General features: G+C 61.5%; 1 protein-coding gene across 1 annotated transcript in view; it reads right to left on the reverse strand.

The window, feature by feature from the left end:
• LOC117641050 (protein sickie-like) overlaps window positions 1–22,971 on the reverse strand; it is a 135,763-nt gene that overhangs the window by 109,456 nt on the left and 3,336 nt on the right. The window contains exon 2 of the mRNA XM_034378149.1: window positions 17,207–17,284. Coding sequence (XP_034234040.1) covers window positions 17,207–17,284 — 78 coding nt within the window. The remainder of the gene's footprint in view (window positions 1–17,206; window positions 17,285–22,971) is intronic.

Here is a 22,971-nt window from a genome sequence, read left to right on the forward strand (position 1 = left end):
CTCGAAGCGCCGCGCCGCGCGCCAGAGGGTGCGACCCGCGCGACGTGCTCCGCCGCGCCCCGGCGTCGCCGCCGTAAGCGCCCGCACCGCGGCACGCAGTTACGCGGCTACGGCGGCGCACTCCACGGCAGGGTGGCGCGGCGCGGCGCGCAGAAACCGTGTTAGTGGGAGCAGCCACGCCACGCCTGGCCACGCCGCGCGCAGTGGCGCCGCGCGCCGCGCACGGTGGCACGGCCAGGAAATATTAGAAATGCGAATGAGATAAAAGGGAGGGCAGGACCGGTGGGGACGGGGGTGGAGGACACGGACGGGCAGGCACACGCGGGCAGGCGGACGGACGGACGAGTTCCAGACCTCTGTCAGCGTTTTTACCAACTTTGAGGCATAATTGTGGTCCCGAACCAGGTCGGCTAAAATAGCACACGTAGGGCATGCTAAAGGAAGGTTCAAAGACCAAGTGGCCGTTCAAAGTCAGCCCTGACAATGAAAGAATCATAATCACGACTAGGTATTCTCCCAAGCCCAAATTTGGGTGATAAAGTATACCTCGCCCAAATTTGGGTGAATTGCTCAAGACTCCTCACGACAGTGTCACCCGGGTAATCAACTCAAGATTTTCATGTACACTGATTACATTTAGAGTATGATTACATGTGATTTCTTTTGATAATTTTATTCACTGATTATGGGAGGTTATTATGTTGATTTTTGGGAAATATTGGGGATTATTTGAGCGCCGACCTTGGAAAACTGTTAAAGTGTCGGAAATTCAATATTGGTGACTTTGGGCAGCCACTGCGTCAAATTTAGTTGCGGTCATAGGCCTTCCTCGACGCCTTACTATTCTGAAGACCCTACTGTTTCATGCCCCGCCTCGGGAAGGCTTTGACCGCTGGTAGTTTGGGAGCAGTGGTCTGGCAAAAATGGTCAAAAAGTGAATGAATTTCAGAAAATCGCCGTTTTTGCTGACTTTGAGCGCTCACTGCATCCAATTTAGTTGCGGTCAAAGGCCTCCCTCGACGCGTTACTATTCTGAAGGCCCCACTCTTTTATGCACCGCCTCGGGAATGCTTTGACCGCTGATAGTTTGGGAGCAGTGGTCTCGCAAAAATGGTCAAAAGTGATTGAATCCCCGAAAGTATGATTGTCATTTCATTGGATGATGTTGATTATTTCACTGATTACCAACTAGACATGCAATGGTTATCTTGAGTTGGGTATCCCTTGGTGTCACCGTTACAACACACGACATGATTGTCTTAGCCTTGTTCACTGGACCCGCTTGACGCATCAAAACTCAACTCCGGCCGGGCGCATTAAGGTAGTAGACACGATGCATGCTAGTCAAGTGAGTGACTGTACGAAAAAAGGTTGTTAAGGACGGCTGAGGAGCCAAAACTGTTTTTAAAATTCAATTTTAAATTTTTAAATTACTCTTACGCTTACACTGGCTTCCTTAAATTTTATTTTAATTAAAGTCTTCGAAATAAGGCTTCATTTTGACTAGCTTTCAGCCGACGCCGTCCAAGCCAACATGCCGACGAGAAAAGTGATATGGGTAATGAAAAGTAGTTTCATCTACAAAATGCCCCCGTTTTCCATTTCGTGGACGTTCTTCACTTGAAAAGGAAGGATTAATAGTAAAATTGGACACGGAACTGTTTACCGACGGTTCCATCGCCCTCCCTAAAGATAAGTTTCGCGTTGTTAGGTTGGCTACAGCGCGCTGCAGCCGACACGGCCTGAAGTCGAGCGTCTTACCGTGTTTTAACTCTTAAAAACTTTCTTAAATCGACGGTAACGCATATTTATCTTGTCGCTCACTCGTTCCTTAGATATTTTTGTTCATTTCTCATCTGACACTTTTTTGTTCATCTTTACTCAAAGCGTTTCGTTTTGACATCCGAAGCCGAGAGACCGGCGCTTTGCTTGCGTTTCCCATAAGGGCCCATGCAATTTTTAAACACTTACTGTTCAAAATTTAGTTCGGAAAAGGCCATTTTTCTCGTTAGCATTGGATTCCGAACACTTAAAACTATAACCTCACAAAAATTCACGTTTCCATCTTTACATGACCTGCATCGTTTCTACTACCTTAAAACTCGTGTTTGACAGCCACCGCCTTGCCGGCCTTGCCGCCGCGCACAGTGTGCCGCACACGTGTCGCCCGCGAGGCACGCGCCGCCCGCCAATGTAAAACACATCCACAAGTGTGCGCGGCTAATCAAAGGCCGCGGAGGCGCGGCGTGGCGCGGCGTGGCGCGGCGTGGCGCGGCGTGGCGTGGTGGCTGTCGCGGGCCGGTGGTGGAGCGCCGGTGGCGGTGGCGCCATCCAGCGCCGCGACGCCGCACCCCGTCCGCGGCGCCGGGGCTGGCAGGGCCTGTACGGCGTCTCGCCGCGCGAGGCGAGGGCGGTGACCCCCCAGCAGTGCGCTGTCTGGCCGCCCCGGAGGGTGGAGGGCGCCACCGTCGCCGCGGTTTGTTTTGACGGCGCTGCGTGCCGGTGGTGCCGGTGGTGCCGGCGTCGCGACGCCGCGTTGCAGGTCCTGTCCGGACGCCGCGTTCGTCATCTTGGTGTCCATGGTTTCGGTTCCTTTCGAGGTCGTTTGTTCATCGGTGTTTACGTTTGTGATTTGGTGAAACTTTTGGAAAGGAGTTTTTCTGTCGTTGCTTCATGTTCTGCTCATCGCGGTGGCGCTGCATGCTGCATCAGTCTGCTGGTCGCGTCCTCGCCCCGGCGTCCCGGCGTCCCGGCTCGGGGGATCGCCGCGTCGGAAGAAATAATCCCGGAATGGGCTTTCCAGGTGGCAAACACGGCTCCCCCCCCCCTCCCCTTTCCCGGGATGCGAGGGAGGCCGGCGCTCGTTCTCACGAGCAGACAAGCGGAATGGGAAGGTAATTCCCCGACTGCCTGCCTGCTTGCAGACTGATTCCGAGAGTCGTCGCTCTGTCTCTCTCGCACCCGTGCGGGACGTCCCATCAGTGCGAGAGAGACAGAGCGACGGAAACGACTCCCGGAATCAGTCTCTGCAAGGCTGCCTGGGGGCCGGGCGACAGGCATCGCATTAAAACGCCACAATATTGCGCGAAGAAGTGCAGTTCGGCGAGGAGGGCAAGGCGGGCAAAGCCCCGGCAGACAGTGCAGGCCCTGCAGGTCGTGCGGGCCGTGCACCGGAAGAGTTATGGCCGCCGGGATCAAGGACCGGCCAGCCGTAGGCCCCGGCCCGAATCCACCAGGGCGCCGCCTCGCCCCAAATCGGCCGCGCAGCGCCCGCCCCCACTCGGGCCTCCCTCGCCCCCAAATCACACGCGCTCTCTCCCTCTTCTCTCTCTCTCTCCTCTCTCGCCTCTCCCTCTCTCTCTCTCTCTCTCTCTCTCTCTCTCCCTCTCTCTCTCCCTCTCTCTCCCTCCCTCTCTCTCTCGCACTCGCGGCGCGGAATCGCTCTGCCGGCGGGCTATTTACGCCCCGCCCTTTCCAAATGGCCCTCGGACGAAGTTGGAAAGCCCTCGGCGGCACCGCGCTGCGCCGCTGCGCCCTGCGCCTGGCCGCGCCGCTGCGCCCCGAAGTTGGACACACTGGGTGTCGATGGCCTTCGGACCGCTTCGGACGATCAAGCGTGGCGGCTCTACGACGCCGGGGCGGCCGCACACCGAGCCATCCTTACTTTTCCTGGGTGCACACACACATACACACACATACGTACACACACACGCGCGCACACCGCTCGAGACGATGAGGCGAGGCGAGGGCAGACCCACTGGAACTGCAAAGTGAATCAGGACTCGTTACACTTTGCGTATCGGCAACGAGCTCCCTGCGGAGTGGGAGGAAAGGGGGGGGGACTCTGGCTAGTTATCCTGCTGATTGGTTCCCCGCCCTGTTTGCAGTGCAGGCTGCAAAGCCTGCAAACTTTGCTGCCCGTTCCGGGAATCGGCGTGGCGGCGGGAAAGAACCGAGAAAAGACCGCGCCGCGCGCCGAACGCCACCAGGTTAGACCCACCCCGGCGGCGTGGCGTCAACACTCTGACGAATCGGCGCGCAAAATTTTCGGGTTTTAAAGTCAGTTCTCAAACTTCAAGTCGGGGCTTCGGCCGTCTCGCTTTCCACACAGTCCGCCGTGAGGAAGTCTGGGAAGAAGTCCGTCAAGTTGAACGACCAGTCCCGGGGCGGGGCGGGCCGGGGCGGCCGGGACGGGGCAGCGCCACGACGTCGGCGACGTCGTCTGCGACCTCTTTTTGCGTTCCGCTCCCCTGATGACGGCGAGGGAGGACGACGAGGGCGACGCCGTGGCGACGCCGCGCGCGGACAGAATGCACAAGTGCGGCGGCAAGCACAGGTGCGTCGCCGCGTCGCGCAGACGCCTTTCCCAATTCCGCTATGTTTCGTTTCATTTCATTTTCCCCTCCAAGTTTACTGGCGAGGAAAAGAAGAAGGAGGGACGCCACGCCGCCGGGCAACGGCGAGGCGACGGCGAGGCGAGGCAACTCTATCGCGCGCTCAACACGCTCTTCGCGGTCTCGCCCGTCTCGCGGAGAGTGCCCCGGCAGGCCGGCCGCCGGGCTGATTTCGTTTCCGTCGCTCTGTCTCTCTCGCACGGGGCGTCCGTTGTGGGTGCGAGAGAGACAGAGCGACGAAACCGACTCTCAGTCTGCAGGCCCTGCCGCACGCCGCCAAGATCGGCGAGGAAATCGATCGCTTTCTCAGATCCTTTTTGGAGCGGCGCGAACAAGTTTTCGCCGGGGATAAGTTGCGGCCGTCCCTGTACCCCTCCCCCTCCCCCAACACACACACACACACACGCACACAGGGCTAATGCACCGCAAGGGACGCGCGGAGGAAAGGGCGGCAGATGAAGGGAAAGGGGCCCAAGGGCGCAGGGCGCGCGAGGGAGGGGTCAGCCGAAAGGGCACAGGGCAGCAGGCCGGGCGCAGCGCGCAGCGGCCCAGGCGAGCCAAGGGCCAAGGGCCGCCCGACTGGGATGCTATTACGTCTATTAGATTGGCATTCTATTCCGGCGCAGAGCTACCGGCCTGCCGCAGAATGTTTGGTGGGGGCGCGAAGGAGGTCACCAGCGCCGCCGCCGCCGTCGCACAGTGGGCCAGAAGACCGGTGGAGGCGGCCAAAATCCCGGACGCGTTTTTAGCTCCAGAGTCGCCAAATGGGACTCGAACCGAACGTGTGGCCCCCACCAATGGATTGCTCTTCGAACGAGGAATCCATTGATGGGGTCACACGTTCGGTTCGAGTCCTGCTTAGCGACTCTGGAGCTCAAAACGCGTGTTTGGCCGCCTCCACCGGTCTTCTGGCCCACTGTGCGTTGTCGTCGTCGCCACCCTTGTGCCGCCACTTCTTGTTGCCTTCCAGGCCAGCGCGCCCGGCCTAGGCCTCGTCCCAGGCTCGCAACAACACGGCCTGAGAGTCTGAGAGGGGCTGAGGCCGTTCCACGCGCCCGGCGTGCCGACGAGCGGAATATTGGCCACATTGCATTAAACATGTGAGCAAAACTTGGCCGTTTCACGCCCAGGACGCCTGCCGCCTGCCTGCCTGCCCCTCGGAGGGCGGCGCGCAGTCCCGCCCCACGGCCTCGCCCTCCTAGAGGCCCCCTCGCAGTCCCTCGCAGTGCCTGGCAGCGGCGGCTGGGAAAATCAGCCAAATCCCAGAGGTGGCCGTCGAGGCCGCCGCTCCCCGTTCTTGGCCTCCCTTTTTCCACACACGGCGGCGGCGGCGGGGGTAGCGGTGCGGCTCGAAACAATTAGGCAGCTCGGCAAAACACGCCGGCCTCGCCCAGGACCTCGTCCAGGGCCTCGTCCAGGACCTCGTCGCTGCAGCGAGGCCAAATGAGGTGAGGCATTTTTTGTGCCTTTTTCCGCCTTGTTCGCCCCCTCGCTCCACAAGTGTCGGCACTCGGCACAGAGCGCCTCGGAGAGCGCACCTCCGCACTGCCGCCTTCGAGGCCGACGTCAGACGGGGGAAAGAGTCAGTGTGGGCATCAGCTCTAAACCCTCGAGTCGAGCGATCGATTCCTGGAACATCTTCTTATTTTTTGACGGGCCACCAGACTGTGGTTCGAACGCGTTGCAGCGGGGTTGCAGCATGCCTCATCCAGCCTGGTCAGGTTCAAAACTTTGTGCTGCATCCATGTTTTGATGCAGGCATGTTTTGATTAACAGAGAAAGCCGCGGGGTTTTGGTCGCTCTCCAGCACGGGTCGGACGAAAATGGAGGTCGGACAAACGACGAACTTCGAGCGCGACGCGCCACGGGGCACCATTCTAAAGTCGGCTGCCGTTAATTGCGGCCTGGAACTCCTGCAAGACCGCGGCCACCGCAGGGCAGAAGAGTGCGCTGCAACTCCTGGCGCGGCGCGCGGCGCGCCACTGGAGGTGGTCCCTGGGGACGCGGCGACGGCGTCCTGGAGGGGCCGTGGAGGGGCCGTGGAGGGGCCGTGCAGGGCCCCGCCGTGGCCCGCAGGCAAACCATGCGCCTGCCTGCCCGCCCTGGCTCGCCCTCCCGAGGTCCCGAAGTGCCAGAGCGAGGCGGGGGTGGCGCACACAGTTGGAAAGTAAAACAGAGTGTAGAGGGGCCGGGGCTGCTGGGGGTCAGGGCGAGCACCAAGTGCGCTCGCCGCACTACTCACGCGGCCTCCCATGCGGGTGCGACAGAGACAGAACGTCGCGACGCCACGTGGAGGTGCTGTCGAAGGCGAAGGCCCCCGGCTTGTCTCCGGGACGCACGGCGACGGCTCGGCGAAGGCGACACACGGCGCGGCCATGACAAATGGACCACGTGCCCTTCCGGCCTGCCTGCCGCCGGCCGGGACGGGACGGGACGGGCCGCCCGGACCCCTTCTCCTGCATTCTACACTTCTTTCGCTGCCCCGCCACCCCCGCCACCCCCACCGCCTTGGACTTATCCTCTCCCCATTTCGGTCATCTATATTCAAAACCTGCAGCTATCTCCATAAGCGGTGCACGGGGACCGCGAGACGTAAGGGCGGGCTGAAGTCGTCACAGGAGAGGAGGGGGCGAGAGGGGAGGGCAGGAGAGGCAGAGGGCGCGTGCATCGCCCGAGCCAGTCCGAGCGCCGCGCGCAGACACCTTCGAAGGCAGGCATTGGAGTGCCAACTTCAACGTTCAAGTTTCGCAAACAAGAAGCTGCAAGCGTCTTGCATCGGACAGCAAATGATCAAACATGACAAACTAAACTGAAATCTTTCCACGCTCTACTTAGTACATCTAAAACAAAAATCTCTGTTAAGTTGGCAGCTGTTGTCGTTCTGTCTGCGGGGGCGCCTACGATCATGTGTGGTCTAGCCCTTAATGGTAATGGTAATGGGCAGGCCACCGCTGCGCTCGGCGCTGCGGCGGGATGCCTACCCTCGCTTCGTCAGGCGCCCGCCCGCGCCTCCCCCGCGAACCAAGTCGAGTCGAGCGCGACGCGGAGAGTTCCGCGCCCTATCGGCCCTATCGCACGGAATGTGAGGCACGCCTTCCGCGAACGCAACTCGGAGCGTGACAACGCCGCCCCACTTTCCTACTGCTCTTTCCTCCGGCGCGGAAAACACCGGGCAAGCCCAGACCGATTCCGAGAGTCGTTTTCGTCGCTCTGTCCCTCTCGCACCCATATGGGACGCCCCGCGAGTGCGAGAGAGACAGAGCGGCGAACAGGGCTCTCGGAATCGGTCTGCTGCCTGCGGAGTCCCGCACTGCAGAACTCTGCCTGCGTTCGGCGCTGTGTTTTTCCGCTCTCCTCGCGCGGCCGGTCCTTCTCCAGTGCAGTGGCGGCGCGGTGACCGCCGGGTATTTAGGGAGAGGCCCGCTCCCGCTTCCAGGCCGGCCTCAGTCGCCACGGAGGCCTTGCCGAGACCATGCCGTCGTCGCCGCAGCGCCCCGAGCCGTGCCCCGAGCCGTGCCCCGAGCCTTGCCCCGAGCCTTGCCCCGAGCCGTGCCCCGAGCCGTGCCCCGAGCCTTGCCCCGAGCCCTCCGAGCCGGACGCCGGCGCGGCGCGGCACGCCGAGACGATCCGCGTCGCGTTCCAAGAGTTCAAGGATCTCATGAGACGCCTCTTCGCCGGACAGGGGCCGAGTCACGGACACAGCGCGGATGCTGCAACCGGGACGGCGGAGGCAGTGTGCCAGGCACCCCCGGCCGTGTATCTGACGGCCGCCCAGTACCAGTCCTTTTGCCTCAAGATGATAGACTGCATGGAATCCTTCATGCAACAAGCAGTGACCCTCCTTCTGGAGAACCTCAGCGAGAAACGAAAGATGAGGGAGGAGTTTATTAAAATGATGGAGGCCTGCTTGGAGAGGAACAGGGCCCTGCGGGAGATGCTCGAGAAGATGCGGGAGGAGGACACGACCAGCGACGACGACGCGGCGCCGCGCCCCGCCCGCAAGCGGTGCAAGCGGCGCGCACCTCGACGCAAGGCGGACCACGCCGTCAACCAGGCCGTCAAGCGGTGGCTGTTCTCGCAGCAGCAGTTCTCGAGCAGTGGTTCAGACCTTGACGCGGAACCACTGACGCAGGGAGAGCCAGTGACACAGGGAGAGCCAGTGACGCAGGGAGAGCCACTGACGCAGGGAGAGACAGTGACGAAGGGAGAGACAGTTGACGAAGAGTCAGTGACTAGCGCGTGAGCCAATGTGCCAGTGATATTTGTGACCACTGTAGTGACCATGTTCTAAAGTGACAGTGCTTGTTTGTGATCATTGAAGTGACCATGTTCTACAGTGACAGTGTTTGTGTGTGATCGTTGAAGTGAGCGTTTACGAAATGGGCGGTGCTTGTGTAGTGACCAGTTTTGTGACCAGTGACCATTGTTTTGACTAGTGACCGGTTTTGTGACCAGTGACTAGTTGTGTCTGCTAGAGAGTCTGTTTGTTAGAAGGAAAAGTGTACGCAGAAAAAGAATAGCTTCTGAATTATAGGCAGAGTCTTTTAAAAATATGCGTTGCTTTGTTATTTTGACCTGTTGCCGCCGTCGTACGCATGATATCATTAGGAAATCAGAGAAGTTAGTTAACAACTGTTGCAAAGCACACTTTCAGTGATGAGTCCCATATTTGAGTTAATGTTTAAATGTTCACAAGTACTACGTAAACAGAAAAAAATTGCTGATAGACATAGGTCTTTTTGCATTGCGGAAGGCTGAACGTCAATTTTCAGTTTTACTTTGCCTACTAGTCAAATTTTTAAAAAGTTTTTTTTTTTTTTAACGAAATTTGATAAAGATGCCGACTGACTGCCGAAAGTACTTTGAAAAAGAAAACACTGCTTAGTTCTTTCCAGGGAGATCCATAGGTCCCCGAGGGAAGACTGCGACTGGGGCCCCTGAAGAGAAGATCGTGAAACACGCGAGTCGTGTCGTTCTGCCGCTACGCCGTCGCTGCGTGTAGTTTGCGGGCAAGTCTCCCCAATCAGGTGGCGATAAAAACGACCCAGCCAGGCGTAGCCATGCAGCCTCCGAGATTGTCTCCGCCGGCCGAGTGCCCTTTTATTCGGCTTTATGTCCGCCCGCGCACGCGCCGCCACGCCGCGCCTCTCTTCCCTACGGCCGTGCAGCCCCGTGTATAACTCCGTTCCCGCCGCCAGAGAGCGCCCCGCGCTCCGCGTGCGCTGCCAGCGTCGTCGCTCTGTCTCTCTCGCACTCATGGGGCGGTCCGCAAGGGGTGCGAGAGAGACAGAGCGACTCTCAGCGGAGAGATAAACGCAATCACGCACCAATGATCGATGCCCGCTGCCTTGATTTGGTTAATTTCCACCCGTGTTTCCGCCGTTCTAGCCATCGGCTGGCCGCCAGGGCTGCGCTAGGCTGCGCGGTGCAGCCTCCCCTTGGCCATGCCGCCACAGCCGCCACGCCTCGGCGCCGCCTCCCTCGCCGTGGCCTTGCTCGCCTTGCTCGCGGCCGTTCTTTCTCGGCGGCGCGTTTGTCTGTCGATACGCTGAGAGCATTCCCGCATAACTCCGGGTTTGGCGCCGTATACGGCCCGCGTATACAACTTTGCTTTTTACCGCACTCCGCGCCGCGTGCTACACTGCTACTCCGCGCACCGAACTCGGGCGGGGAATGACGTCACCGCGCGTTTGGAAGCAGTGCTGCCACTTACAGAGGCCGCGACTCCCACGATGCAGCCGTGTCCTAAGGGTTGCGAGCTTCAGCCGGCCTTCGAGACGAGACAATGCTTGGTGGGCGAGCTGAGGTTGGCAACCCCTCCGACCCTCATGGGAATTTTGGGAAGAGCAGGGAAGTCGCCGGCTGGGAGTTCCAGTCTGGAACTCAGCGGACGAAGCCACTTCGCTCCCACTTCCAGGAAATTCCAGAATGTAACATGGTTTGAAGTCGCCGGAAGTCAAGATCTCTCTTCCATTGACGTCCGAAGACTTCCCCAGACTTCCCAGTTGCTTCCACCGATGTCCGTGCCACTTCCCGAGACATCCCACCCACGTCCAGGGACATCCTACGACTTCCGTTTACATCCTGCGACGTCCGACCCACGTCCAGGGACGTCCAACGACTTCCCTTTCACTTCCAGCGACGTCCGATGACTTCCCTGCCACTTCCCAAGACGTCCGACGACTTCCCTGCCACTTCCTACGACGTCCGATGACTTCCCTGCCACTTCCCAAGACGTCCGACAACTTCCATGCCACTTCCAGTGACGTCCGACGACTTCCCTGCCACTTCCAGTGACGTCCGACGACTTCCCTGCCACTTCCCAAGTCGCCCGACCCACTTCCAGCGACGTCCGATGACTTCCCTGCCACTTCCCAAGACGTCCGATGACTTCCCTGCCACTTCCAGGGACGTCCGACGACTTCCCTGCCACGTCCCAAGACGTCCGACGACTTCCCTGCCACTTCCCAAGACGTCCGACGACTTCCCTGCCACTTCCAGTGACGTCCGGCGACTTCCCTGCCACTTCCCAAGACGTCCGGCGACTTCCATGACAATTCCAACAACGTCCCCTGACTTCCATGAACATCCCCGCCACTTCCGCTGTCTTCCCACGACTTCCACCGACATCCCCGCCACTTCCATTGACTTCCCACGACTTCCACCGACATCCGTGCCACTTCCATAGGCTTCCCACGACTTCCACCGACATCCCCGTTACTTCCATTTTCTTCCCATGACTTAGAGGGACGTCGAGGGACGTCGTGGGAAGTCCAGGGAAGTCCAGGGAAGTCCAGGGAAGTCGACGGAAGTCGACGGAAGTCGATGGAAGTCGATGGAAGTCGACGGAAGTCGATGGACGTCGATGGAAGTCGATGGAAGTCGATTGAAGTCGACGGAAGTCGAGGCCGAGGGAAGTCGTGGGTAGTCGAGGGACGTCGTGGGACATCGTTGGACATCGTGGAAAGTCGTTTGACGTCGAGGGAAGTCAAGGGCAGTCGCGGGAAGTCGAGGGAAGTTGATGGAAGTCGAAGGAAGTCGATGTGGAAGTCGAAGTCGAGAAAGGTCGTGGGAAGTCGCAGGAAGTCGAGGGAAGTCGATGGAAGTCGATAGTGGAAGTCGAAGTCGAGGGAAGTCGTGGGACGTCGCGAGAAGTCGGGAGAAGTCGAGGGAAGTCGATGGAAGTCGCGGGACGTCGCGAGAAGTCGGGAGAAGTCGAGGGAAGTCGATGGAAGTCGATGTGGAAGTCGAAGTCGAGGGAAGTCGTGGGAAGTCGCGGGACGTGGAAGTCGTTGGAAGCCGAGGGAAGTCGGCGGAAATCGTTGCACTTTCTTGGATGTGGCTGCGTAATCGGGCTGAAGTTCCGCCAGCTTTCGTACTTAGTCGTCCCCAGGAGGACGTCATCGGCCACCTCATGGGGTGCCCGATGACGTCCCTACCGTGTCACCGAGACCAAGCAATGGGTAGGTCCTCACTCAAAGCAGGTCCGAGCCAGACTGACACATCCGGCGTCCAGGGACCACCTCGGACCCATTCCCCCACCCACGACTTGTCTCGATTTATCTCGGATGTCGGTGGAAGTCGTGGGAAGACTGTGGAAGTGGCGCGTATATCGGTGGAAGTCGTGGGAAGACAGTGGAAGTGGCGCGGATGTCGGTGGAAGTCGTCGGTAGACAATGGAAGTGGCCGGGACGTCGGTGGAAGTCGTGGGAAGACAATGGAAGTGGCGTGGATGTCCGTGGAAGTCGTGGGAAGACAATGGATGTGGCGGGAAGTCGGTGGAAGTCGTGGGAAGACATTGGAAGTGGCGCGGATGTCAGTGGAAGTCGTGGGAAGACAATGGAAGTGGCGGGGACGTCGGTGGAAGTCGTGGGAAAACAATGGAAGTGGCGCGGATGTTGGTGGAAGTCGTGGGAAGACAATGGAAGTGGCGGGGACGTCGGCGGAAGTCGTGGGAAGACATTGGAAGTGGCGCGGATGTCGGTGGAAGTCGTGGGAAGACAATGGAAGTGGCGTGGATGTCCGTGGAAGTCGTGGGAAGACAATGGAAATGGCGGGAAGTCGGTGGAAGTCGTGGGAAGACAATGGAAGTGGCAGGGATGTCGGTGGAAGTCGTGGGAAGACAAGGGAAGTGGTGGGGACGTCAAGGGAAGTCGGGGGACGTCGTTGGAAGTCATTTGGACGACTGGGGAAGTCAATGGACGTATTTGGACGAACACGGATGGAATTGGAAGAGTTGGGACGAATTTGGATGTGCAAAATGACTTCCGAGTGACGTCCCAGTTCTATCAGGGGACACTCGTATCTTGGGGAATTTTTGCTTGCTAGTGTGGCGACACGGTGAGGGGAGGGACGGCGTCGGGGAACGCGGGGCGGGTGGACGCTCCGTGGCGCAGCAGTAGCAGGCAGGTCAACAAGTACGAGAAGTTGAACGCCTCGGCGGCGAAAGAACACCCTGCGGTGCCTCTAGCGACACGGGGTCCAATCTGCGAGGCGACCGCGGCCGGGCAAACTGTTGCACTTTCGGGTGAAGCGTCCTAAATATAGAGTGGGAAGGAACAAGAGCAGGACAAAAACTGCCAGGGAATTACCTCCCCGGGCGCGCGCCTGACCGTGGCCTGACCGTGGCGGTCAGACCGACGGGGTGGCCGAGGCCAGCAAGCAGCAAGCCACGGCGGTGGTGGGGCGGGGCGGGCCACTTTGGAAACATTCGGCCGCATTCGGCCGCCTCCGCCCCCTCAATTCCCACTTCCATTCCGAGGGGGCGGCGGGGCGGGGTGGGGCGGGGCGGGGCGGGGCGGGGCGGGGCGGGGCGGCCAACGCGTTGGTTGGGACGACAGGGGCGCTCTCTCTCGCAGCAGCACTCACATTACACAGCCCTCTCCATTTCTCCCTCTTACAATGCCACAGGCATCCCGCCACGCCCCGCCACGCCCCGCCACGCTTCACCCGGTTGCCCTATGATCCTAATCTTCCCCCTCCTACATCCCCCCGAGTTTTTGCCGGTGGCCCCACCACGACGACGACCATGCAAAGTTGTCGAGCTTCACTCGGGGAAAGTCTCGGCCGGCGCGCCATCATGCCGCTCTGAAATTTGGTGGGTTTCGAGTCCCGCCCGGCTATTGGTCGGCAAGGCGTCGTCCGCTCTCCGCCGCGCCGCCGCAGCGCGTTTGGCGCTGACATTTAAATTGCCTCGCGGCGCCCGCGCTGATTGGCAGATCCGGTGGGGCCAGAAGCAGCAGACTGATTCCGAGAGTCGCTTTCGTCTGCCCGTCTCCCTCGCACCTTATGCGGGCCGCCCATGAGTGCGAGAGAGACAGAGCGACGAAACCGACTCTCGGCATCAGTCTGTTCGTGGGAAGGCGCTGGGAAGCCCCGCGGAGGAAGGAGCGGTGGAGCCGAACGCAGACGCGATGGCCCGGCCTTCGCTTCCCGGCTCGCGTACAGTACGTGCCGCGCTGCCGCGCCCTGGCGGCGGACTGCAGCAACTCTGGCGCTGACACTGTCAAATTAGCCCATATTTCAGGGCCGCCTCGCCCGCCTCCTTTATTAGCCACCCTAGACGAGACGGGGCGCGTCGCCGAGGGGCCCCGCCCGGCCCCGCCCGGCCCCGCGAGGTGCGCGCTGCGGAGCCGCTCCGTCCCTGCACTCGAATCTTGCAGTGGAGCGGTCTGCGGCTAGCTCAATGAGTCTGCTGCTTTGTCATAATTTTGTTTTGGTCGGCACTCGGGCCATTTTATCCGGCCTGCAGTTGCGGGGGTAGGCCCCTGCTTGGGGACCGCACGGGGGGCGGGCAGGGCGGGCAGGCGGCTCGGGGGCCTTGCCGTGAGACATGCAACGTGTGTGTGCACTGCTGCACCTGCTTCGCCGCCGCGGGGGTTAGAAAAATGCGGCCCCGCCGGGCGACCGCCGCAAACGGCCGCCTCTAGAGTCCCCCGTAAAGTTGTCTAATAAAATTAGCCGACAATTCTTCCTCCCGGTGGCGGCGGCCGCGGAGAGTGCAGTAATTTGCACGCCTGCTTCATTGTTTCATGCGGCGGGATCACGCGGAGCGGGGGCCGCTAGGGGGGCCACCTGGCCGCTCGTAAAGAGAAGCGTAATTGGCGGCAACCCTAGGCAGCGCTTCCTTCAAGCTTTTGGCGGCCCTACTCCCCTGCCTCTCCTTGTCCTGCCCCTGCGGCCACGGGAAGACCTCCCGGCAAACTGAGGGGAGAAAAACTGACATTCGAAGAACCCAGCAGTCAACAACGATGCAAGGAGCTTGACGCTGTGGTTTTGGGGACGGTTGAATGAGAGATGTGCCCCTGGGTTCCTGGGTTCAAAGCCCCGTGCCGAGCTCTTTACTTTGCCCACTCGTGTCGAGCCCGCGCTCCGCCTTCCCACTACCAAACTAATTCGTTTCCCTCTCTTTTAATTACAACTGCACTTGTTCCTTGAGTGAGGGGTGCGCGCGCTGGGCCCGCCAGTGTGGGCCCCAATGTTGAAGGCACGCCGAGCCAGTCGGTGCCATGCCGGCCGCCACCGACCAGGCCGCCGCTTCAACTTTAACTTTCCCGCTCGAGTGCGCCGTTCACCCGGCTACTCGTGTACTCGTGTATTCAGGTTGCAGGGGCACTATAAACCTACCCGCATTTTAAAATAAATAATCGGCGCGGCGGGCCTGGGGCGGGCCTGGGGCGGGCCGGGCGCCGCGTCGCATGTGAGGGAGCCGTTCCGACAAGCGCCGCCCCTCCCCCCCCCTCCCCCCCCCCCGGGCAGGTAGTGTATCAATTACAGCTGCATTACGCCACTACTCCAGGCCTTCCGAAAGCCCTCCGAAAGCGCGCGCGTGTTTGATCGCGGAGGCTTTCACCGAGGCTTTCGACAGGCACTGGTGGCGGCGCCTCCCACGGCCTTGCTCTACAGAAGAGGAACTAACCGTCGTGTCCGAGTTCCCGGGCAGCGTTCGGCCAGCGACAGGACAGTTGTATCGCACTGCACTTTTAGACTCGCTTCTCAAACGGCCCAGGGAAGTGCTTCCCTCGCGCGGGGACGTCGGACGTTCAGAAGCCGGCCGCGGCTTCGGCCTGAGCACGCTTGCTTGCCGCTCGCGGGCTGCAGTGTGACCACACTGTAAATCACTCTCCCGCTGCCGCTGGCTGCCGCCAGGCCCGGATGCAGGTATGACACCTCCTAATTAATTAACCTGCCCGTAAATCAGATCGCGCCGTGTTTTCCCTGCGCGCCCTTCGGGGCCTTCAGGGCCTTCAGGGCGGCGGGGCCTTCGGGGACTGCTTGGCATGCTTCGCGCCCTCCAGGGCCTTCGGCGGCGCGCCGCGAGGACGGCCTGGCCACGGCCTGGCAGCGCCGCGCCGCGCGACCCCAGCGACCCTCCTAATTCGGTAGTTTACTATTACCCGTTATGTTGGCAGCAACATACGAGACAAGCGGGTGTAGTGGCGCGCTAGCAGTGCGGGGCGCGGGGCGCGGAGCGCGGCCGTTCGGTGCGTGGTGCGCGGGGCCAGAGGGTGGCCGCCTTGCCGCCTTGCAGTGCAGCGCACGGATTTAAATACTTGCCGAGAGTGGCGCGCGCAAAGCGGCGCCAAGTTGCCGGCCGTGTGTGCTTGGGGAGGGGCATGGGGGCGCTGGGGGATGGGCGCAAAGTTTGGCGCGCAGTTCATTGTCCCCGCAGTTTATGTTGGCCGAGTTGGCCGTGCGGAGGTGCGCCGTGCGTGGCGGTGCGTTCGGGTACAGCCAAGTATACAGCGAAGGGGCCGCAAGCCTGCCAGGGCGCGGGGCGCGCGCGCGGGCCCCACTTGTTCCGGTGGTCTATTTAGATAATTAAATGAAGCCGGGGAGCGCCGCTAGCGGTGTGTTGTTTGACTAATAAAATGCGAGACTTTGTGGCGGGGCTGCCATTGGCCGGAGCGACAGGCTCCCGCTTATCAGCCGGCGAGCGCGAGTCGCACCACTGTGTGTGCGTGTGTGTGAGTGTGAGTGTGTTTGGGGGGCGTGTGGGAATGTGTACACTACGGGAGGCGGGGCCGGCCGACTCTGTTCCAGGGCGGTTCCAGGGATATGAATCGAGTCAGTGGAAGTGTGCAGTGTAGTAGACGGCAGCAGGGGCGGTCAGGGACACGAGGGAGTTCAAGTTCAGCAGCACGAGCCACCACCGCCACAGTCCTGGAAACTGGAAACTCTCCCCTCCCTAAGCAGCCGAGCTGCAGGCGGGCGGCCCTTGGAGACGCCCCCCCCCCTTCCCCCTCCCCGGCGGCGCGGCGCCATCGACACCTTGTCCTAATCCGTAATCCGCAATCCGAGTCGACATCATTGCTTCCGGGCGAGTTAATTTCGAGTCGTAAAAAGCACGGCGGGCGGCAAGGTGTCGCCCCTCGCGCGGAAATTATTACTGTGGCTTTATTGGCAGCTCGGCGGGCGAGCCGGGCCGGCCAGAGGCAAGCGGCGCCCGTTTGGGCCTTTCTGGCGGGGCTGTCGTTGCGTGCGCCGCGCGCGGGCCGCCCCCGCCGGCCCCGTCCTGCCCCCGCCGGCCCCGTCCTGCCCCCGCCGGCCCGGCCGCCCGGCTGGCCAGGCCAGAGTCGCCCGTAAAGTATTTCGTGTGAGTTTTCAGGTGTGAAACGGCCGGCGGACACGCGACGCGACGCGACGCGAAGGACACTCTGCCGGACATGTCGCGTCGACGCGCCGGCTGCGAGGCCTGCTGGAGTAAGGCAGTGGCGGCGCCGGGCGGCGCCCACACTGGCAAAACTAAAGCCCAATTTCCGTGTTTGGGGCTGGTTTAGGCACCTTGCACGCTCGCTGTAGGAAGAACTCACCTGAACCGTCTCATTGGGCGAGTACTTGGGTTGCTTGGCATGGGCTGCTTGAGTCATGTCGCCTGCTTCATCCTCGGCCTGCGAAAAGGACACACAGACATCCGTTACACTCGAAAAAATCTCATTCAACGAACGTTAATGAAAGCAGATGATCCGTCGCGTTTCACAACTGCTGTGATTGCCGAGAGGTTAGAGACGTGGGTCGAGTTACCGCAGGCGGGCGTTCGAATACCAGCGTCACTTACGTTTTTTCGACTTACTATCCTAAGGGTGGTGGTTCGAGGCCATCCGAGCGGAGCCGTGTGCAACAGACCCACATGCCGGAGGTTCGACTCCTAACAAATATTTCCATTTAATTTTACTGCCTCACCCAGTGCGGTTGAAACCCGTAAACGTGAGCCCGCTCCCTGCATGGGACGTGGTGGTCCAGGGAGTAGAGGCGTCGATTCCCAATGCTAGGGTCGGTGGTTCAACTCCCCCAACCTCTTGCGAAATTTTGACCGGGTCAGTCGAGTCCTGTTGCGTCAAGAACCCACCTCACGCCGGACCCCTCATCATGGGCCGTGGTGGCCGAGAGCGTAAAGTCGTGTGATCCCGATGGCGGGGTCCGGGGATCGAATCCCATCATTTCAATACATTTTTCGACCGCCTTCCTCCCAGTGCAACTCAAACCCGTCGTCCAACACGCTACCAGACGTACAAGCGTGATAGCGTAGTGGTCAGAGTCACATTCACCTGGCCACTCCGCTGTGGGTGTCTAAAAAGCAATCCGCTTCGGCGGGTTGGCCTCGGCACTGGAGCGATGGCGTATTTGATCCATCAATCCAGACCACCCGGTGTGTGGTTGCGGGTGGTGCCTCCTTGACTTGTCGGGGAGGCGATGATAAGTCCTTTGAAGCTGGCCTAAAACGCTGTATGTTCGGTACGGGAGCGCCGGACAGTGGGGGTACCATGGGGTACACAACCAACCCTACGAAAACAAGAAGCTCCCACCAAACCTCTTCTCTGTCTGAGTCTCTCTCTGTCTCTCTGTCGTCTCACTCTACGTCCCGCCCCTCTAAGAGCTTCGTACTGGGTGCTCCCACCCAGCTGCCTGAGCTTTGGGGTCCTACTGGGTCCCCCGGCGAACGCTTAGGGTCGCTGACGGGATTAACCCCAGGTACCTGATAGCACCGGTTCCCATCCCGAACACCGAAGTAAAGCAGGAGGCCTCCCCATTAAGACTGGGGAGGGGGTGTAGAGTTCCATTTTTTTTTTTTCCCTTTCAAATTTCTCAGTCAATACTCGTTCGGTTTCCTTATACGGGGTAGTATGCGGGCTCATTCCAAAGATAGTAATTAAAATTGTGTATGAAACAAAATATATAGACCCGAGCGAGGTGGCCGGTGTTGGTACTTTGGTACTAGCCGTGCCGAGCTGTGGCCTGCACCGGCCGCCGCCGCGGTTGGTCAGGCCGGCGGTCGGAACCCGTCGGAACCTGTCCGTCGGATCTGCACGCTGCCTGCTAGAGTGTTCGGGGTTTCCGAAGGGCCCCGCGTGGCGAGGGTGGCCGACCTGGAGGGCCAGGGCCCGTGGGGCCTGCAGGGCCCACACTGCAGGGCCCACACTGCAGGCCCCGCGGCGTGGTGCCATGGCGCCGTGGCGGATCCTCGGCGATTCCGCCTTGGCCTTCTCGCTGATAACGGGACTGGGGCTTCCGCGCGCTATCTCGCTGCTTTTGTGAGCCTCCCTCCACCGCCGCCACCCGCCGCCCCGAAAGCCATTCGCACCTTTCACACCTCCCCGTCGTCGTCTATCCGTCCGTCCATCTGTCCGACTGTCTGGGCGAGGCTCGGGGCGAGGCGAGGCGAGGGGCAGGGAAGAGAGAGAAGAGCAGGCTGCTGCTTGACTTGTGTGTTTTTACGGCGCGCCCCGCGCCTCGTGGTTTACAAAGCTTTTCTCTTTTTTTTTGCACCTTCTTCTTTTTTTGCAGTTTCCTCGCGGCACGTGTGGCGGCACGAGCGGCCCACGTGTCATTGAGGGGGCGCCTCACCGCGCCACACCACGCCACACCGCGCCACACCGCGCCACACCACGCCACGCCACGCCACGCCGCGCCACGCCACGCCACGGCATGCTCGCGCAGCACACCGAGGAGGGGAACAGCTGCTGTTCCGTAGGCCGTAGGGGCCGTAGGGGAGGTGTCGGCCAATTGGCGCGCCGTCCCGCCAGCGCCCGCCGTGCAGGCCGTGCGGGCCGTGCCCCTCGACCTTCGTGATTTTGCAATATGCCGCCGGAAGAGGGCGCGGCGCCTCTGCCGTGGCGGGGCGGGGCGGGGCGGGGCGGGGCGGGGCGGCCCACGTGACGTGAAAAACAACCTCGCCCCCGCCGCCCCACGCCTTGCCGCGGCTCGCCCGGCGCCGCTGTCTCCACGCGCCGCCGCGCTGTCACACTCCCCGAAAGTTTCACACCCCCAAAAAAAGGAGGAAAATGCGCAACGCCTTTGCAAATTTTAGCGCAACACACGGAGAAACTTCGTTTCGAAAAAGAGCAGCCAAAGGAAGGAACTATTTGCGTGCAACCGTCGCTGCTGCCGTTCCGATCCGCCGCCAGGCGCGTGTGTATGGGTCACGCAGTAAATCAGGTTAAGTCCTCGACGGCCCGCCACCGCCACGGCTGCAGCACCGCGGTGTTTGCTTGGCGTTTGAAACCCCAGCCAGCCAGCCAGCCAGCCAGCGGGCCCCAAATGGAGGGGGGACGGGGGCAGAGGGCACCCTGGGGCACCCCAGCTGGCGGCCTGGCCCTCGGCCTGGCCTCTCTCCGCTTGGCGGGCTGCCTACCGCACCGGCTGCAGGGGTCCGGCGACGGCCTAGCCCGGCCGAGCCCGGCCTGTGTCATCGGCTTAGCCGCGACTTAGTCGCGGCTTTGGAGGCTTGTGCCCCATTAGGTCCCCCCCCCTCTTTTCCCTCCACGCCCCGGCCGACGCACGCCGCGCACGCCACATGACCCGCCCATAAACAGATGAATTTAACTGCAATCATTCCCGGGCAGAGATGCGCCGCGCCTCCCCCACCCCACGGCCCCCAACGCCCCCAACGCCCCCAACGCCCCCAACGCCCCCGCCGCCATACGGCGCGACACGCCGACACGTGGGGCGGCCAAAATTATGGCGACAGATTAAGTTAGTTGAAATGACTACATCCGCGAGACCTGGTGCGCCGCCGGGGAGAGATTTGGCGACGGCGTGGCGGCGGGGCGGCGGGGCGGCGGGGCGGGGGCGGCGGGGCGGCGGGGCGGCGGGCGGCGGGGCGGCGGGCGGCGGGGCGGCGGGGCGGCGGGGCGGCGGTGCGGCGGGGCGGCGGGGCGGCGGGGCACGAGGAAGACGAGGAGGGCGCGTGTCTCGTGTTTTGCAAACAGCCCCTTCTTGTCCGCGGCGACGCGCTACAGCGACGTCGGCAGGCTCGGGTTGCTTTTAATTGGGGCCGAGAGGCGAGGCAGGGACAGCAGCGACAGGACTCGGATGCCGCCATGCCGCCCGGGCCTCCCGCCCCGCCAGCGGGGCGCGCCAGGGTTCATTTCAATGTGCCGATAACGGCTGACTAATCATGTCTATTGGTGACGCGATTAAACGAATGAGGGGTGGTTGTTGAACCCGGACCCTTCCGCCTGGAAGCGTCTCTTGTGGTGCCTTCTACCACCACAGGAATCGGCGATAGAACTAACGTAAGGAGAAGAACCACGGTTTCAGCTGGTGTGTGCGACCGCTACCGCCGCCCCGCTGATACAGACGCTTTCGCCGTAACACCACTGTCAACCCTAATCCCCCTTCTCGCCCGGCCCGCCTCCTCCTCCACCCCCTGTCACTCCATACCCCCCGCCCCGCCCCGCCACGCCACGCCACGCGCCGACCGACCGAGTGTCACCTTTACTTAATTTAAGTTTGCGTGACAAAGTGGGGGCGGCAAAAAGCGCGTCGCTGCCGCCTGCACTGCTCCGCGCTCCGCAGCAAGTCGGCCCGGCCGGTCGCTGTGTCAAATTATGGCCCCCTTTAATAAGATGACTCGAACTTGTCGCGCGGCGTGGGCATGGCGTGGGCGTGGCGTGGGCGTGGCGTGGGGGTCCGCGGCGGCCTTGGCCGGGGAGGCAGGAAGCGGCGCCTTATCGGGGTCCCTCCCCTTTCCGATTTACCTATCCGGCCACGCCGAGGGCCAGGCCCGACAACCTACCCTGCCAGGCGGCACAGGCTGATCTGTCTCCCTCGCGCCCCCATGGAGCGCACCACGGGTGCGAGAGAGACAGAGCGATGGTCTTCGGAGTCGGCCGGCAGGGGCAATGCCCGGGGCCCAGGGCGGCCAATTACAACTCTCCGCCGCGCCTTTCGCCTTTCGGAACGGAACGGCCGCTCTTGGAGAGGAGCCCTGGCAGTCGGATTCCGAGAGGCGCCCTCGTCGCTCTGTCTCTCTCGCACCTACACGGGCCGCCGCGTGAGTGCGAGAGAGACAGAGCGACGAGTCCGCAGCCTCCAGGAAACGGGAGGAGGAATGTTTCGAGGCGTCGCTGCGAAACGGCAGAACGATGACTGCTGCTGGGCGGCCGGGCGAGGCGGCGAGGCGGCGGAGAAAACTAATATGCTAATGCGAGCGGCCAGAGTGAGTTATAACGCCCGCAATAAAATATGAAATCGGAAGACTTTAATTTCTCGCCATTAAGATGCCGGCCACGGAGCGGCGCGGGGCGCGCGGGGGCGCCGTAAGGGCACCGCCGCCACGGAGCCGTATACTTTTAGAAAAGAATTAGAATGGGAAGGAGCCGGAGGCGGGGCCGGCCAAGTTTCGGGAAAGCTTTCCTCCAGGAATATTGTAATCCGCCGTCGATTCGATTCGATTCCGACGGAAACAGAGAGCAGCGTTTCACCGGCGGCGGGCCTTGACACGCGACGCCTCGCCGGCGGTAGTACCTGTTGCAGTGGTGCGGCAGGTGCGGCACCGGTGTGCACGGCGGACTCTTTCCGAGCGGGAAGCCTCTCTCTCCCGCTCACGAAGGGTCCCCTGACGGAGGGAGAGAGACAGGCGGCGAGAACCCCAGCGCGAAGCAGAGTGCTGGGCGAGGCCACGCTGCGCCAGTGTGCCGCCCGGCGGTTCTGGTGTAGCCCGTAATGGCAATGGTAACGGAATGCGGCGGGTAGGCCCGCCCGTCACACGCAGAGGTGCGCGCGTTGCCTACCCGGCCTTCGTAAGGGGCTAAACGCTGCACGCTGCACGCAGTGTGCTGGCCTCGTACAAACCGACCGCAAAAAAGTGGGGAAACAGGAAAATAAAACATTAGTCGCTGGAAAATGAGGTGAAAGTAGGCGCGACCATTACAGCTTTTACCCGAATGTGCTCGCAGTCAATGGGTGATGGGTGGTCTGGGCTCCAATCAGGCGCCCCGCCGCCACTGCGTTCGATTATATAAATGGCCGATGCCCCTCTCCCGCTTCCCCCCCCCCCACAGCGCGCCCCCGCAGGCGGGCAGGCCAATAAAACAGGCCGGGAAAAATAGGGAAATGCATTTATAATGGGAACATCGGGCCGAATGGCCGAATGGTCTGGCCGGAGCTTATCGCGCTGTCTCTCTCGCACCGCGTCGCACCGCGCCGCGCCGGGACGGGACGCCCCTCGAGTGCGAGAGAGACAGCGCGACGCTGACCACTGTTCGGGATGATCCTGCGTGTGCGGGGGGTCGAGGTGCCGGGCGGCGCAGATCGCGATCGCGGTGCGGAATGCCGGTGTGCCGTGTCATTGCCA

This window comes from Thrips palmi, unplaced genomic scaffold, assembly GCF_012932325.1.
Source record: "Thrips palmi isolate BJ-2018 unplaced genomic scaffold, TpBJ-2018v1 HiC_scaffold_15, whole genome shotgun sequence".
Classification (NCBI taxonomy): domain Eukaryota; kingdom Metazoa; phylum Arthropoda; class Insecta; order Thysanoptera; family Thripidae; genus Thrips; species Thrips palmi.